Source organism: Manis pentadactyla, chromosome 9, assembly GCF_030020395.1.
Source record: "Manis pentadactyla isolate mManPen7 chromosome 9, mManPen7.hap1, whole genome shotgun sequence".
NCBI classification, from domain to species: Eukaryota; Metazoa; Chordata; class Mammalia; order Pholidota; family Manidae; genus Manis; species Manis pentadactyla.
Window position 1 is genome coordinate 84,282,389 of NC_080027.1, and position 16,283 is coordinate 84,298,671.

The 16,283-nt window shown below is 54.3% G+C and overlaps 1 protein-coding gene across 1 annotated transcript in view; it reads right to left on the reverse strand.

Annotated features, from left to right (window-relative positions):
- ALX4 (ALX homeobox 4) overlaps window positions 1-10,984 on the reverse strand; it is a 42,494-nt gene extending 31,510 nt beyond the window's left edge. The window contains exon 1 of the mRNA XM_036891864.2: window positions 10,278-10,984. Coding sequence (XP_036747759.2) covers window positions 10,278-10,716 — 439 coding nt within the window. The 5' untranslated portion in view covers window positions 10,717-10,984. The remainder of the gene's footprint in view (window positions 1-10,277) is intronic.
- Between the last annotated feature and the right edge of the window lie 5,299 nt (window positions 10,985-16,283).

The window sequence follows — 16,283 nt, forward strand, 5'->3', positions numbered from 1 at the left end:
GAGACCTGAGGAGAAGGGTGTGTGTGTGTTGGGGGTTTCCCATTTGACTAGAACAACCGTGGTGTGGAAGCTAGACCCTGGCTTGCGGCCTCCTAGGTGGCAGTGAAGGGGGATCAGTGGGAAAAGAGGTGTTCCTCCAACCGCCAAGGATTCAGAGGACTCAAGATGGATGTGAAACAGAGCTACGCAAGGTCTCCCTGCTCCCACACCTCATACCCCACAGGGATCCCCATGGGAAATAAATTATTTTCCACCAGGGTGTAAGAACACTAGAAGTTGGATTCTCACCCAGTCCTGGATCCAAAGGAAGGAGGAAGGAAGAGGAGATAGAGTTCCTAGCATATTCATGTCTTGTATCATCCATTCATTCACTCAACAAAACACCTACTATGTAGATCAAGCCCTGTTCCAGGCTGTGGGAAAACAGTTTAAAACAGAACAGACAAAAGCCTCATGTGGTTTCTTGTCCTCCCTAGAGGAAGGTATTGCCCCATTGTTTGATCCTACACATGGTCTACCTTGCACTGACTAGAGGTTCTGGCATGTTCCTGGGGCCTCTGGACACTCAAGGAGTAATCCCTTGTAACCGTTATGAGGAACCTATGCCATGCCTGGACCCTTGTTCTCAATGTAGGCCAGCAGGATACCTGAACAGGTGAGGAAGCTGTACCCAAGGTCAGAGTCCAGGTCTAGAAGAACTCTGACCAGCCAGATACCAAGCTGCCCTTGACTGCCCCACCCCTGCTTCCCTGGATATAAATAAAGCTGGGAAGAACTTTCTGGGGGCCATGTTGTGAAAGAGTCTTTCAACCTCATATCATCTGCAGTAGGATTAGGATGACTTCAAGTCTAGTTAGGTTCATCCTACAAAAGGATGCCTTGTAGGTTCTCAGAGCCTTTGGCCATCAAGAGCTTGCCTTCTCCCTTCTTATTGGTCCCACCTTGGGCAAGTTACTCATTTTCTATGAGTTTGTTTTCATCCACGAATAGGGATGATAGGATTATCTTCTAGGGCTGGGATTGTGATTCAATGAAATCACACACAAGAAGCACTTGGCATATTGCCTGGAGCACTGGCAGGAATGCTCAGTAAATGTGGGCTATCGAATGGCGTCATCGGCTCAGAGGCTCTTTGTCCTCCCAACTCAAACCCCCTTTGGCCTTGCATCCCATCAGCTGTCACTATTGTCCCTGTCCTGCTTATGGGAAAACTAGGACAGGAGGGCATGCCAGACTCTTCTTTGGCAGGTTGAACCCACCTTCTGCCCCCCAAGTGACCTCTCTTGATGCAGTGAGATGGGCAGAGTGGTGGGCTCCAGAGGCCTCCTGATGATCCTGAGAGACCCATCCACCTTTCTAGGGGCCTGGATCCTGAGCCTGGAATACTAAGAACTCCGGGGCCCTAGAAATCTAGTGCTATGCAGGGTTTTTATAGGTGGTTGCCTGAGGCCCTGAATGGGGACCTATGTCCTATGTGCTTGCTTGTCTTCCCCGCAAGACAGTGAGCACCCTCCTTGACATGGAGCCCTGTTGTTTTCCCAGCTCAGTGCTGGAACATGAACCAGATGTGAGCTCATGTGGCTGAATGGTAGGACTGCAGACAGGGCCAGGGAGATCTTTGGATATTGCAGAGGCCCACACATCTGGGAGTGCCCCAAAGTTTCCCTCCCCACTTGGAAACATGATCAGACCCTGACCCCCACCCTCACCATCTGCAATACCCTAGCAACTTCAAAAGGTAGATAGCATGAGGGGTGAGGCTCTTAGTCCTCCCAGGCAGAGAAAGACTGTGAGGGGTGTACCTGCAGGCATGCTACCTCTGCATCCTCACACCTGCTCACACTCTCCCCCTCATAGGCAGGACAGGCCCAAACAGCCCTATTTTGCCAATGAAGAAAACTGACTGGAACCACAGAGATAAGGGGACTGTTCCAAAGGCACATTTCCATGGCAATGTCAAGACTTGAACCCAGATCTCTTGGTCTCTGGAGAAGGCAGGGAGGGAGAAACGGGGAAAGGAAAGAAGCAGTTCTTGGGCTTTTCAGCTGCCAGAGAAGTTCTAGCAGGTTTGTGGCAACTTCCCTCAACATCTATGAGCCCTTCCCTTACTGGACAAGGTTACGCCCACCTGGGAGTGGGGAGGGGGACTTCTAATGAGCTACAAACCCCATGGACAACCCTTCCTGCCACCACACACTGCACAACCTGATCAGGGCTTCCCCGTTCCAGGATTGGCCCCAGTGAACTGGAATCACCAAGTTACTGGTCTTTCTCCCTCTCTGAACCTGAAGGCAGGGGCTGTGTCCAGAGCTTCTCAGAAACCTCCACAAGGCCTGGCACAGGGGCAGGCAGTTCACGGGGTGATGAGTAAGTAGAATCAGGCATCTCAGTCCCCATGCCTGTGAAATAGGACGTTTGGGCCGGCAGACATCTCATGTGTCTTCCATCACTGACCCATGGTGTGTCAGGGATGGAGGGGGTACCAGGGCTCCTGGAAGTGAGCAGTGCCCTCAGGCCTGGCAGATGGGTTATCTGAGAGAGGAGGAGGACTTCAAGTGGCCTCAGCCAACTCCCTTGGGTGCACACCCACATGGTTTCTACCACTTAGGAAAGAAAACCTGGCCTAGGGAGCAGAGCTGAGAGCAGGAGTCCCAGCCCTGCAGGGCCACTCAGGGATAAGTCCCTGCAGTCCCACGGGGAACTCCACAGGCCTTCTCTCATTGCCCCTGCGGCTCCCAGGAGCTCTTGCTGAGACCTGCCTTACTTCTGAGGAGAGTGGGACTGCCGGCCTCTGCCCTATTTGATGCTCAGAGTGTGCAGCTAACCAGAGGGGTTACAGCCAAGGAAGAGTGGGTGAGCCAGAGCACATATCCGCCAGCTGCTTCCTCCCTCACCCCCAGGAAGAAAACCTAGCAACCATTCCACCCTCCCATTAACCCCTCCCCGGGGCCCCATTTCTCCATGGGCCTCAGTTTGCTCATCTGTTGAATGGGATATGCAGAGTGCATAAACAGAGTGCAGATAATAGGTTCTCTTCAGTGAGCCACACTGGACAGAGGGTACACTCAAGAGCTGGGGACTGGGGGAAGTCTCTTTGAGGTGTGGGTGGGCTGGGTGGACCCTGCCAGAGTCCGGGAAGACTCTGGGGCTCAGTGCCCACCACCTACTGGCCAGAGGGGGACTCTGCATGCCACTGGGTGAATCAGCCTCCCCAGGGAGCTGCGACTGCGGCAGGCAAGGCCACAGGCTGCGTTGCCCAAGTGCTTAGTCACCTTCTCTTAAGGCAGAGGGTGCACCAGGGCTAGCCCAGAGGGCTGTCCCAGCCACACGCAGGTGCTCGCCCTCCTGTGCACCCAGCTCTCCTACACCGGGTACATAGCAAGAGCTGGAGTGCGTGCACATCTTTTACACAGGAGCGCACACAAGCTAGTACACACAGCCACTCCCTGAAAGCCACTGGACAGCAGAAGGAGGACACGATGTGTATGGGTGGGCCCCAAGTCTTCTTGTTCACCCTGAGCATGTGCTCACACAGACCACTGAGTCTCTCGCTCACAGGGACAAGGGTACTGGGATGTGCCTACCGGTGGCCTTAGCCAAGCTCAGGCAGCACACTGAATGAGACACCAATCATTCATTCATCCTTCCAGGCAGTAAATATTTATTATGCCCAAATGTATATAACCTGGAAGAACATGAGCTGTAAGATCATAGGCAGGCACTCTGTTCTGCTAGGAGAAGGTTTGGCACGTAGAGGTGATAGGGAAGACAAGCGGAGACAGAGAATGTGAGCAGTCTGAAGGGACCAGGAACCCCAAGGCCTCGGCTTGAGCCTGGTCACTTGTGGACACAAAGACACTCCGTGGCTGACCCCTCTTCATATTTAGCACCCAGCCTGAAGCCTGGAGCCTCCATTCAACAGTCAGCCCACTTGTCCTGGGACTGCTGCCTACTTTATCCCTGTGCCCCTTGGCTCACTCCAGGGAACCCTCAGGACATTTCTGCTTCCAGGAAGTGTTTTCTGTCCACTCTACCAGATTTTTTCTGGACAAAACTATATGTAAGGATGGGGAGGGCAAGGAATGGGATGAAGGCAGGTCCAGACTGGTATCAGCACTGAAACCCCCAGAGGGCCTTTGGAAATTGTCCAGACTCCTGCATTTCACAGAGCTAAAATTCAGACCCAGGAGGGGAAGTGGAAGGGGCTTTCCCAAGGCTACACAGGGCATACAGACCACCACCGGGAAACCCGCTGCATATATGCTCGGATTGAGCACCCTGACGCACACATGTGCCAAACTGGACCTTAGCGTCATATCCCAAACCTGCCACAGCCTCTCAATCTTCTCCCCTACGGCGCGCTTGACGTGCGGGGAGAACCAGCTGCTTTGCCCCAACCCAGTCGCCAGCAGTCCACCTGAGTGGGGACAACACCAGCGCTCCGCAGCACCCAGTCTGGGAGAAGACTCCCCGGGAAGACGGTCTAAGAATACGGAGGAGTGTGCTCCAGTTCCTTCTCTCCAGCGTGCAGCCCCTGCCGTCCTAAGTACACACGGTGTGGTCTGAGGGGGAAAAACAGGTACTTAGTGGGTGGTGGTGCCTGCCTTTGTCTCGTCTGTCTGTCACACACACATGCACACACACAGAACCAGTATCTTACAGTAACTCTCCTCTCCAAAAAATACTCCAGGTGCAGCAGAGCACAGTAGTGACCCTTCTAGCTGCCTCTGGAGCCAGAATCTAAAATTTACCACTGCCCCGAATCACCACCCAACTCACCAGCCTTTCCCATCCTCTCAGCCTCCCCTTTTTGCATCCCTTTTCCTATCTGCCCAAGCCTCAACTCCATTTGCATTTCCCCTCTCCTCTTTGGTGCAATGAGGAGTGGGAGTGGGGTGGGGTGGAGAAAATCTTTGCTAAGACAACAGAATGCCCTAGGAATGGGGAGCAGATGGACAGGTCTAGTGTCTAGGGTGTCCACCACATCTCCCTGGACACACTAAAGACTTCTGTCACACCACTAAGTCAGACTTTCTGGGGAGACTGGCTTTCAGGAAGCAAAGCATTTGCTGCTCAGAGGCTACCCCACATCCCTGTACTGGGGGAAAGAGCATCTGGCATGGAGGTGGGGGTGTCGCCCATTTGCACATCCGTAGGTGAGAGAGAGGAAGACACCTGATTGCACCTCTGGAAGGAAAGTTCTTGGGAGCTACCAGTAACTCTGATCTCTCAGAAGTACCAACTTGTGACTGAGAGGGCTTGCCGGCCAGAGAGAAGTGCCTCCCTTTTCCACAAAGGGCCGTGTTTGGAAGACGGGCCTCCTTTCACTGTGTAATTCAGATCTGTGTGTGCTGCTCCAGCTCCTGAACAAGGGGGACCCTGTGCCTTTCGGGAGATACCACCATGCAGCTGGGGCTTCACTGTCACGGTTTCCCAATCTGATGACCCGCCTTGTCATCTTAGCAATGCCTGTGAAAGCCCGTAGCTGCAGGAGTAAGTGGCCTGGTGGCCTGGCAGGCAGCCACCGTACCCAAACAGTGCCTGGACCTACGTTCTTGGGGGAGTGGGGTTGTAGGAGCCGAGGATGCTGAGGCTTTGGGTGCAAGGAACTCTCAGCCAAGCATTCTCCCACAGTTCCTTTTCCTTCAGTGAAAGGAGCTGCTGCTAAAGCATGGCCTCCCTATTCCCCAACCCATACCCAGGGAGCCAGAATCTGAAATTTACCACTGCTCTGCAGTTTCTCCCTTCTTTCCTCGCCTGCTGCTTTGGGCACTCCGGTCCAGGGATGGGTGGAAAAGCCCCAACCCCAGACGAACACGGGGACTCCAATCTTTCCTCACTCCCATAGCTTGCAAGCGCCTCTGTATTCCCATTTCCCATTTCGATGTGCCGCTGAAACAAAGATGCGCACAGAACTGTGCAGAGCAAGAAAGGAACTGAGGCCGAGATAAAGGTATATTCTGGATGCGCGCCTAGTTGCTTTCCAAAACGAAAGTCCTCGGGGACTTTGGCGAAATTATATATATGGTATTTCAACTTGTTTTCCTTTACGGCCCCGCTTTACAGCACGCACAGCCAGGGGCTTGCAACTCCAGAATAGCCTGACACAGTGGGTAGTAACTTCACTTTCAGAGTCCAGATTGTGCAAATGCCTGGGCAGACAACTCAAGACCCAACTCAAGACACACCACTTTTCGGGGACAAGAGGAGGGGGTGTTCTTAGCTCTCCATAGTCTCTTTCGAAGTTCTCTTAAAACAACTCACAAAAAAAAATTTTCCCCAAAAGTTTTCGTGTAACAAACATGTCTGTATCTTGATCCAAGTGGTAAACCAATGTACCCACACGTAACAATTCTTCGAACTTTCCACTTGCTGTGACTTCACTCTATATAAATTATAATAAACAACAATTTATGCAAATCGATTGACTTAAAATACTAGACTTTAATCCAGGCCTTCTGTTTTTCTATTTAAGAACGTATGTGTTTAGGTTGACTGAGCAGGCTGCCTGCTATAGAAATTAACAAAGTAAAAAATTAAAAGCATTTTTCTTTCCTGCCCGCCCCTCCTCCAGAATCTACCAGGAGTCGGGGACATCTCAGCTCCCAGGCTAATTTTCCCTCCATCATCCCACAATGGCCCATGGGGTCTGCTTCTGCCCGCCGCTCATTTCTCGCTCTTTTTTGGTGGGGTCTCTCATACAAAAACACGTCCCGGTTCTTGGACTAAATTTGAATACTAACCGGGCGGAGTTTACACATTTTGTGTCGGTGCGGGAAAACAAATACCCCCTGCAATCGCTGCGCCTAATTTGACAAATCAGGACCAGCCCCTCGGCGGCGCCGCAGGGGTCTCCGGCCTGGCCCCACGTCTCCCCAACTCCGCGCTGAGTGCGCTTCTTTAGGGGGCGGTGGATGGGAAGGTAGCAATCGACTAGCAACGAAAAGCTGCGTGCACTGAATCGAAAGCGAAAGAGGAGGTAGCAGGGTTGCTCCCCGAAGCATCCCGGGGCGCGTGACAGAGGCTGGAGCACCCGCGGCGGCTGGGAAAGCGGCCACGGGTTTGTGGGGAGGCGCCGGAGCCCTCACTCTGGCGGCTCGGAGGCTCTCCGTGCCGTTGAGAAACGTCGTGTCTCCACCCTGGCGTGCCTCCTGGGGACCACGAGACCAAGGGCGGGCCAGGGCCACGCAAGGACTTGAGAAGGCCGAAGTGCGCCCCCGGAGCCTGCCGGGGTCGGGATTGCGGCAGGCGAGAACCGGGTGCGGCTCGTTCGTGAAAACGCAAGGCTCCTCATCCGGAGGGGACTGCGGAGTCATCTTGCTCGTCGTCCTTTTAGAGGCCCCGGAAGGGTAGGAACGCCTACAGCCTGGGAGGATTTCTCACCTCCACTTTGGGCGAAGGGAGAAGGCCGGTCGGCGGAGACTCGAGGTGGATTCCCGGCCCCGCACTCCCCAGTGTGTCCTGGCGCAGCCCTCAAACCGGTACCTCCCTCCCCGCCGCGGCCGCTTGGACGCGGGGATTGGCTGCCGAGGCTGAGGTCCGGGAGCCGGCCTCGGAGCCTCGGTGTAGCGATACGGATCAAGGAACTAGCTTCAGCCCTCGGACCGACCGAACTGGGGAGGAAGTTGCAAGGTCGAAGCTACGGGCGGTGGGGACCCAAGTCAGCCAAAGCTGAGGCTAGCGCGGAGGCCAATGCCGGGTCCGCCTCCGCCGTTCTTCGAACTCCTGGGAACATACCACGGCCTTTTCCTTGAATCCTAATTACCCCCTTTTGAGTACACACTCTCACAAAGGTGGGAGAATGCCGCCGTCAGTGGATGCCTCAGTTTCCCTGCTTGCTGGCCACCTAGAGAGCCAACTCCAGAGTATCTCCTCCCAGCTGCCTCTGTAAAGGGCACAGCCTCATCTCTTGGATTCTTAATTTGGACCTAATGTGCTGAATCTCTTTTCTACCAGGGTCAGAAATCTCCTGGGAAATTTAGCGGTAGAGAGAAGGAAAAGAATAACCAGAGCGGTTGTTTGTGACTTTCCCCAGAGCAATGCCTCCATCGTGGGCAGCAGGGGGTAGGGTCCTGTTAGTGATTCCAGCTGCCGTTTGTCCCTACCTGCAGCTTATGGCTTTGCCCCAATAGCGGCAGAGGCTGCCCTTTCTTCAGAATTGGGGGCTCACAGGTTACTAACAGCACAGAGGCTGATGATAGAAATGTGGAGGAAGGTAGCAGGACTCCTGGTCTCTCCGCGGGCTGGAGAGGGTGGGGATGGACATTTACCCCCTTGAGGCTTACTATTATCTCTGCTTGATGCAGATGAGGAAAAGGGGTTTAGAGAAGGTACTTGATCTCAGGTCACGTTGTATGTTGCCCCAATGGCAAAAGCCAGTAAAGAAAGGGCTAGGCTGGTGTGCGGGTGCCCAACAAGGCTCAGAGAGGGCGCTCAGAGGGGGCCAGTCCCTTTCCCCTTTCCCTCTTGACCTGAAGGCATCTTCTAAACAAGAGATTGGAAGAAGCTTGGGATCTCTGCTTACCGAGTATCTCAGCCTCCTCAGAAGCCTCACTGGTGAATTTGCTTAAAACTTGAAAATGCAGTGCAGTGGGGGAGAAAACACGTGAGTCTCCTGCCTTTGCACAGTGAACCTCTATGGGTCTCCCTGTCTGTGACTCACTCTCACCTAATAGTCTGGAATAACTGACAAGGAAGGGCCTGGATGAGGCCAGGAGGTAGAAGCCTGAGCCCCTGGGGTGGCAGACTGTACACATGGACAGGGCTCAGGTCCCAGGCTGCAGGCTGCGGAGAGAGCACCTGTGTAGAGCTGTGAGTGTCTGTGATCTGATCTCATTCCATCAGGAAGGTGGAGGAAATGGGAAATGGCTGCTGGATGTCTCTAACTCTGCTCTTAGTCCTGTGTGGTTTGGGAGTATGTGACTATGTGCGAGGCCACACGAATGAGTATATTTGGTGTGTGACCACACTGGCTCATGAGGAAGAGGTTGTGTGTGTGTGTAGACAACTGTGTGATTGTGTGAATGTTGTGTGTGTCAGCGACCACCTAATGAACTAGTTCTGAGACTGTGGGAGAGCTGGTCTGAGTGTAAGCAAGTGTCTGCCATGAGCTATTTTCCTGAGGTTATTCTAGCTGCTAAGGCCTCCACCATGTCCCACCATGACCCCTGGCCTGGTGTCTCTCCATCCAGCCTGGAGCAGCACACCCAAAGTCAGGACCAGCACATCTCCGGGGCCCTGCTGGAAGACCAAGGCCTCAAAGAAAGAGTGTGTACTCAGGGTCTCTCTCCTCCCTTCTTGGTTGCTCTCCCCGTCAGCTTGAGGCTCACCAGTCCTGATTCTGTGGAAGAAAAGGCCTAGGCTGGCTGCTCTGGTATCAGGCGGTTCTTGAGAGGCCCACTCCTACACTGGAATCGCTGAGCTTTGGGGGCCTTGGCCAGCAACCTGCATCCACGGTCAAGGGGGTTTAGAGGTCATTTAGGCTTCTGATTCCCTGTGGGCCCAAACCAGGACTCAGATCCTTCTCTCTTTCTCCCGCACTGCCCCCACCTGAGCTTGGCGGCTTCCTGCTCTCCTGCGGAGTCTGTCCTACACCATTGTTCTGAGGCCGGCGGCCTCCCAGGTCCGCGGACGGAGAAACGCTCGGGAACTCAGGGCAGCCTGACTCCGCGGGTTCGAGTAGGGGTGGGGGAAAGGACTCGGGTCTTCCGTGCCCCCAGGAGTCTGGCCCCGCACCCTCGTGTGGCGTCTCTGTTACACGGTATTCGGGGCACGCTCAGCTGTCCGCGCTCCGGACTCGCAGGCGGACTCGGCACCTGCGACGCTCCCACCTGCGGCGCCTCCCAAAGAGCCTCCACGCAGGGCTGGGACAGAGGACTGCGCAGCCCCATCGCCCTGCGCTGGAGCGGTACGCCGCGACTGTTTCCCGCCGCCCGCCTTGAGCTTGTGAGAAGCATTTGCTTCAAAGCCGGTTCCACAGAGAGAGCAAAACGAGTAGTTTGGGTAACCGGCAAAGAGAGGGAGAAACAAACTCGAGGTCCAGTTCAATAGCCATACGCTCCGAGCTCTTGACCGGGGGATATGAAGGAGGCAGGACGGATCCCTTGGCCCCCTTGAAGCAGTCGATCCCTTTTTTCTGACCCATTGTCACCCACTGCTCGGCCCCGCGTGTTTTACAGCCCGCCAATTCATGCTTCCCACAAGCCAAATGGGTTTCGGAGGCGCAGAAGCCACGGGCCCTGAGTCGCCAGCCCTGAGGGACCGGCACGTGCACTCACCGTAGCAGGGGACCTGCAAGGCCGCGTTGTGGCCGCCGCTGCCTTCCTGGAGTTTGATACTGCCGTCCGGGGGCGTCTTGCAGGCGCCTCGCTGCAAGTAGAGATGCGGTTGCTGCGCGGGCGGCTGCGGCTGCTGCGGAGCCGGTGGTTGGGGCTGCGGCTGGGGCTGGAACTTGTTAAAAGAGCCCCGCGCCCCGGCGCCACTCTCCAGGGGTGCCGCCAGGTCCTGTTGCCCTGCTCCGTAGCGGGCCCGGCTTTTGGCGTCCCCGAATCCCTGCCCTTTGTTGGCGGCGGACAGGAAAGTTGTGCTGAACTTATCGCCACCGGGGTATGCCCTAAAAGGAGATGAGCCCTCCCGGCTCTGCGACACCGGGCTGTAGTAGGCGTCCATGGCAGCAGCCGGCGACTCGCAGTAAGAGACACACGTCTCAGCATTCATGCCTGGCTTGCGGGCGACGGGCGGGGGCTGGAGCAAGAGCGCGAGGACGCCACCGCGCGCCTCGGCCGGGAGTTCGGAGAGGCTGGGAGGCGGTGGCCGTGCGCCCCGCGCGGGCCCGCTCACTCTCCCTCCTCCCTTCCGCACCTCTCTCTCTCTCTCTCTCTCTCTCTCTCCAGCCTCCTCCTCTCTCCCTTCTCCCTCCCCACAGCTGGCTCAGAGAAAGAACCGAGGACTGTAAAAAGATTCAGATGTTTCGGAAAGTTGACCAGATCTCCCAAGCCCTCTTAAGGTTTTTGAGGCGAAAAAAAAGAGAGAGTGAATTCCCACCCACCCCCCCAACTGTCTTCTCCTCGCCTTCTTTCCCTCCTCCTCTCTCCCTATTCTCCTTCCACCTACCCTTGTTCCTTCTTTCCTTTTCGTTAGGAGATGCTACTAACTCGCTTTCTGGAGATGCAACTCGGAGGCGCCTGCGGGCCTTTCAGATTCTAGGAGGGGCAGGACCACTCCCCCACCTCCCTAGGGGCTGCAGGCGCGGGCGGTGGGGAGGTGGTGGGGGGCGGCTGTGCCTCCAGAGGCTAGGCCTGTAACTGAAGGGTTCAAGCTTTGGCCTAGGGCTGGGAGGCATGCAGAACTTTAGTGCCAGATTTTTAAAAAAATCGAACAGGTTTTCACATTCAGAGTCAGATGAGCTGCTAGGCTCTGGGTGCGGGCGAGTCGTTTGGACGTTTCTGTGCAGATCTGGCGGCGCAGTTGCGGGCCTTTCCACTGGTGCATTTCCCTCAGTTTCCAATCTCCCTTCCCAATTCTGGGTTTCTCCAGGAAATTCACACACACCTCAGTCGTCCGGTGTGTGGCCACTTTCAGGTTTTGTTGACTATTTCTCCCCACTATAAGGGCACTGGTCAGAGTGAAGCACTGTGTCCACTCAAGCACTGGAGAAAACGTCACCTGGGCCAGGTTAGGAAAGCTTCAGACCACGGCCCCATCTCCTCCCCTCCCAGGACAAAGCTGCACACGCCTGCGCCCATCCAAGGGAATTTTCTGGCTGGAGTGTTTGAAAGCAAGGAATTTGGAGACCCGCTGGCCACCCCCCATCGTTGCTCTGTCACCTGCTCACTGCCCCGGGTAGGGGTGAAGCAGTCTTTTCTCTCTCTAGTCTCACTGTTGCCAACTGTAAAAAGAATGGCTTGGATTCGATAGGTTGTGGTTTCACATACTGCACGTACCGCCGGGCACTGGGACTGGCCACAGCAAGGGAAGAGAACTTTAGGGAGCTTCAAGCCCCTTCCACAGTCTAGTCATCAGTGGCACCTCACAACAACTTGTGTGGTGGAGGCTGGAGTCCACAATTTTCTGATGATCAAACTGAGGCTCAGAGAGGTGCTGTCACTCAGCCAAACCCCTCCTTGGAACCCTTACAGAGACTACTCCCTCCACGGTTCTGGGATGGTGTTGCCAACAGCGAAAATGCAAACAACAGAGGAAACGGGTCTCCAACTGTGGAATGACTCAGTTTGAAGAAGCGCATTTGGAGCAGCCCTGGATAAACTGCAAGAAAAATCCGTGAATCAAGGCTGTATATCAGAGGAGGCTGGGAATGTGAGAGGTGAAGGAGCAAAGTGAAAGGAGAGAGGGCCTGAGTGCCCTGAACCCAGGGATGTGGGTCAGAAATCAATCTTTTGCACCCAAGGTCTCTCCCCGAAAAATATCGAGAGCAGGCCATGCTTCTACCTCCAACCTCACCCAGGCTAATCCTCACCCTCACCCCACTCCCTCGGTACTCTCCTCCTCTCTCTACCGCCACATCTGGTTTCCATCTCGGCTTACCTTGAAGTGCTCATTAATAAAGATATTCTGCAAATCATGGCCAGGGGTGTGCAGGCACAAACCCCTTTCCCCACCGCCCATTGGGACGCACACCTCTTTGGCCCACAGACCTAAGCCATCTTATATTTACTGAGCACTTGTTGCGCAGGAAGCCATCCACATGTCATTGCCCTATGCATCTCCAACAATCTGACAATGCATGCCTTAGTCATACCCATTTTGCAGATGGATAGACTGAAACTTAAGGGAAACCAACTAATTTTCCAACCTCAAATAGCAAAAAGTGGGTGAGCCTACATCATCCCAAATGCTCCTGCCCAGCTGAAGTTTCTTTCAGTTCTTAAAACCTGCCAAGTTCTGCCTGTACATTATAATAAGGGTTTTCCTCTACCTGGAATTCCCCAACCTCAACCCTGCACTTTGTCTTCCTAATGATTGGGGTCCAGCCTAGAGTTTGTTCCTCCAGGAAGCTTTCTCATCTCTCCGTTTGATTTGGTACTCCCATCTGCCACATCTCTGTCTTGGACCTTGGGGTTGTCTGGTTGCTGGGGTCATGGTACATTGAAACCTCACTAGTTGGTGGCTCCTGGAGGACAGCCTCTGCCATGCCTGGTGCCCCACAGATATTCATGGAATAAAACATAAAAGCTGGACCTGTTGGACCCTAGGTTCGTTCCACTGCCCAACGTCTTTGGTTTCCTTTAGACAAGGACAACCAGTTGCTTTCCCTCCCCCTCTATGGGAATTAAATGACAAAATTAAGAGCTTGGCAGCTTCTCCCCAGCTGCACAAGAATGGTGAGTTCTCAGAGTAGAGGCCAGGGCTGCCTCATTCACCACTGGTCTTGGCACATTGGAGGTTCTCATAAAATGTGTTTTGAATGAATAAATGCAAACACCATGTGGTCCGGGGGCTTAGAGTTGAATTTTTGCCAAGAAGTTCCAAGCAAGCAGGCTGCTTCAGTCCATGCACCTACAAGGTAGCCTGCAAGCACTTAGATGGTGCAGCCATCCCTCAACTCCCTACCCACCTCCAATTCCAGGCTAGACACAAGGGGAAGACTAGAAGAAGTACACTGCATGGGGTGGCGTGGTGGGTGGGTGAGAGGAAAGTCCCCAAGACAGGTACAATCACAATTGCACAATTCTCTGCACAGCTGCTCACTCTCAATGCAAAACAACAACAGCAACTGAAAATATTGTGTGGGGGCTTTCTTGCCTGAGTTCCAGGAAACTTCCTTTACGCACTGCTCTCACCACCTACCCACCCAGAGGTTTCATTACCTGTTTGATTACTGCCTCATTATTCAACCTTTTCTCAGCCACCAGGAGGAATTTCACACCCTGCACCCTCAAGGTGCAGCATTTGGTGTGATCAGCTGGAATCCCTCGCTGAGGTCCTGTGTCCTTGCAACTGGCACAAGGGCCTTTCACCTTTCCACCTGCTACCTTAATCAGTGGACTGAGGAAGAGTGAGCATGTGCCTGTGCGTGAGGAAGAGTGTGTTTGCCTGCAACTGCATGAGAACATTCTGTGCTTGTCATTTGCCTCACGAAAACTGTCACTGACCTCTTACCTCCTCTCCCAAGTCCCTTAAAGCACAACTTTCTGGAGAGAAGGCTAATAAGTGTAGCTTGTTATTCCTCTGTGCATTCAATCATTTTTTCATCTATTGGCCCATCCATCATCCATCCATCCCTCCATCCATAGCTGAAAGCCGACTACTCCCACCAAGTTACCCCGGAGGTTTGCCAGCCATCTGGCCTCTCCAAGAGCGTTGAAGGCCAGTTCTGGCCCTGGTCTGCTCCCCAGGAGCTATTTCTCCCACAGCTACGGGTCCTGCATGTTTGTGGGTTATCTCGAATCTCCTCTAGCCACCCTTGACAGGCACCTAGCTGCATCTCTACACTTCCAGTTATTTCACTACCTACCAGGAAAGGTGAGGGTTGGCAGGACCCGCTGCTACAAGTCCTGCACGCCCACTGCCTGGTAGGCACATCTCTGGCTGCCCCCTTCTCCCTCCCTTTCAAAACTCCCATTTGGCCCTCCAGCAAGCAGCTTCCCTCTCCTGAGGACAGCTGAGTAAGGCTAAGTGTGAAGTGTGAAGGTAAGGAAACTGCGAAGGCAAGTCTCTGTCAAGGCCAAGTGCCCAGTGTCACCCACTCTGGGGCCTTCCTTCACCACCCTTGCAACAGTTGTCACATCTGCCTGTTTTTTTCCTCCATAGCATCTATCCTGACCTGATATTATCTCCCACATTTTTTGGTTTACTTCATTTATTGTCTGTCTTCCTAATAGAATGTGAGTCCATGGCAACTGTCTCCCAGTAGGAAGTACAGTGTTTGGCAAATAGCACTGCTCAGTAATATCTGTTGAGTGAACGACTGAAGGAGTGAATAAACCAAAAAATTAATTAATGAACGAACACTGAAATGAATGAATGAACAAAGCATTCCTCCAGGTCTGGAGGGTAATTGCCTAGTCCCTGTGGCTCAGGGCTAGAGCTCTTGAGGCCACGGTGTAGGATTGAGTTGGTTAGAAAGTCCTGGATTGGGGAAAGGCCTAGCAGACTCTCTTTTCTTTCAAAGGGCACTTAGCCTTGACAGGTTCGGAGCCAGCCCCTTGGGTGCAAGCTCCCCTCCATGCCAGTCTCCCACTGCACTCATGCCAGTTGGATGGACAGTGGAGCTCAGCGCCTGGGCACTCTAGCTTGGGGGCAGCATATCTTCTATGTGACCTCCTGACTGTCCAAGTTTCAACTTTCAATGTGAGTAAAATCACCCCAGAGATTGCGTTCACTAGTTCAGTCCAAGTTGTCACTCTGTAAATGGAAGGAAGAAACAAAGACTGCTCAGAAGTTTGGGGCTGATGAAAGGACATTTTGGACACCTGCAGAAGGAGCAGGAAGAGTCAAGACATAAGCTGGGGAGGCCAGGAATCTTATAGCTCTTGCACAGGAGCCCTCCTGCCCTGTGAACGCTGTACACACTGAAAATAACAGCATATTATTAGCAGTCATGTATCAGACAACTGTTACAAGTCAGCTTTTGCACATTCAGATTTTTGTCGTCTTCACAAGATCCCCAGGGTGGTACTATTTATTCTCATTGTACAGTGATTGAAAAAATCGGAAGTAGAGAAGCGAAGTAATTGCTTACGGTCTCACAGCAAAGCAGAAGATTTGGGATTGGAACTCAGGTGATCTGACATCAGAATCCACGACACGAATCACTTCACGCTCTCAGAAACCTCTGCTTCCACGGCTGGGTCTAAGAGACCTCTGGGGACTGGCAGATCGAAAGGCTCCTGATGCTTCTCCGCCCGCAGGGCGCACAGAGACGCTGCCTCTTCTCCAGTGCCGCAGGCGCAGGGGCGATGGCTCTAGTCGGGGCAGGGACCCTCGGAGCTCGGCAGCCCTGGCCGCACGCGCGGACCGGCCGTGGGCTCCGCCGGGCGGGGGCGGAGGCCGAGGCCGCGAAGTAGGAGCCAGCGCTCGCCACTGGTTTCAGCCTCCCAGACCCTGCCCCATCTCCCTGGAATGCGGGCCCCGCGGCACCCTCTCGCGCTCGGCTTCCGCGCCAGCGCTGCGCTCGGGTTGAGCAGGGCTGCAGGCACTGCCTCCCCGAGGTTCTCCAGGCGCTGCGGGCCGCGCCGAGGGCTGGCGCAGGGCCCGGTAGGTCTGGGCAAAAGCGCGGCCTCTGCCCCACGGAGGGAGTAGGGGTCGCTGAGGTGCGTTGAGCC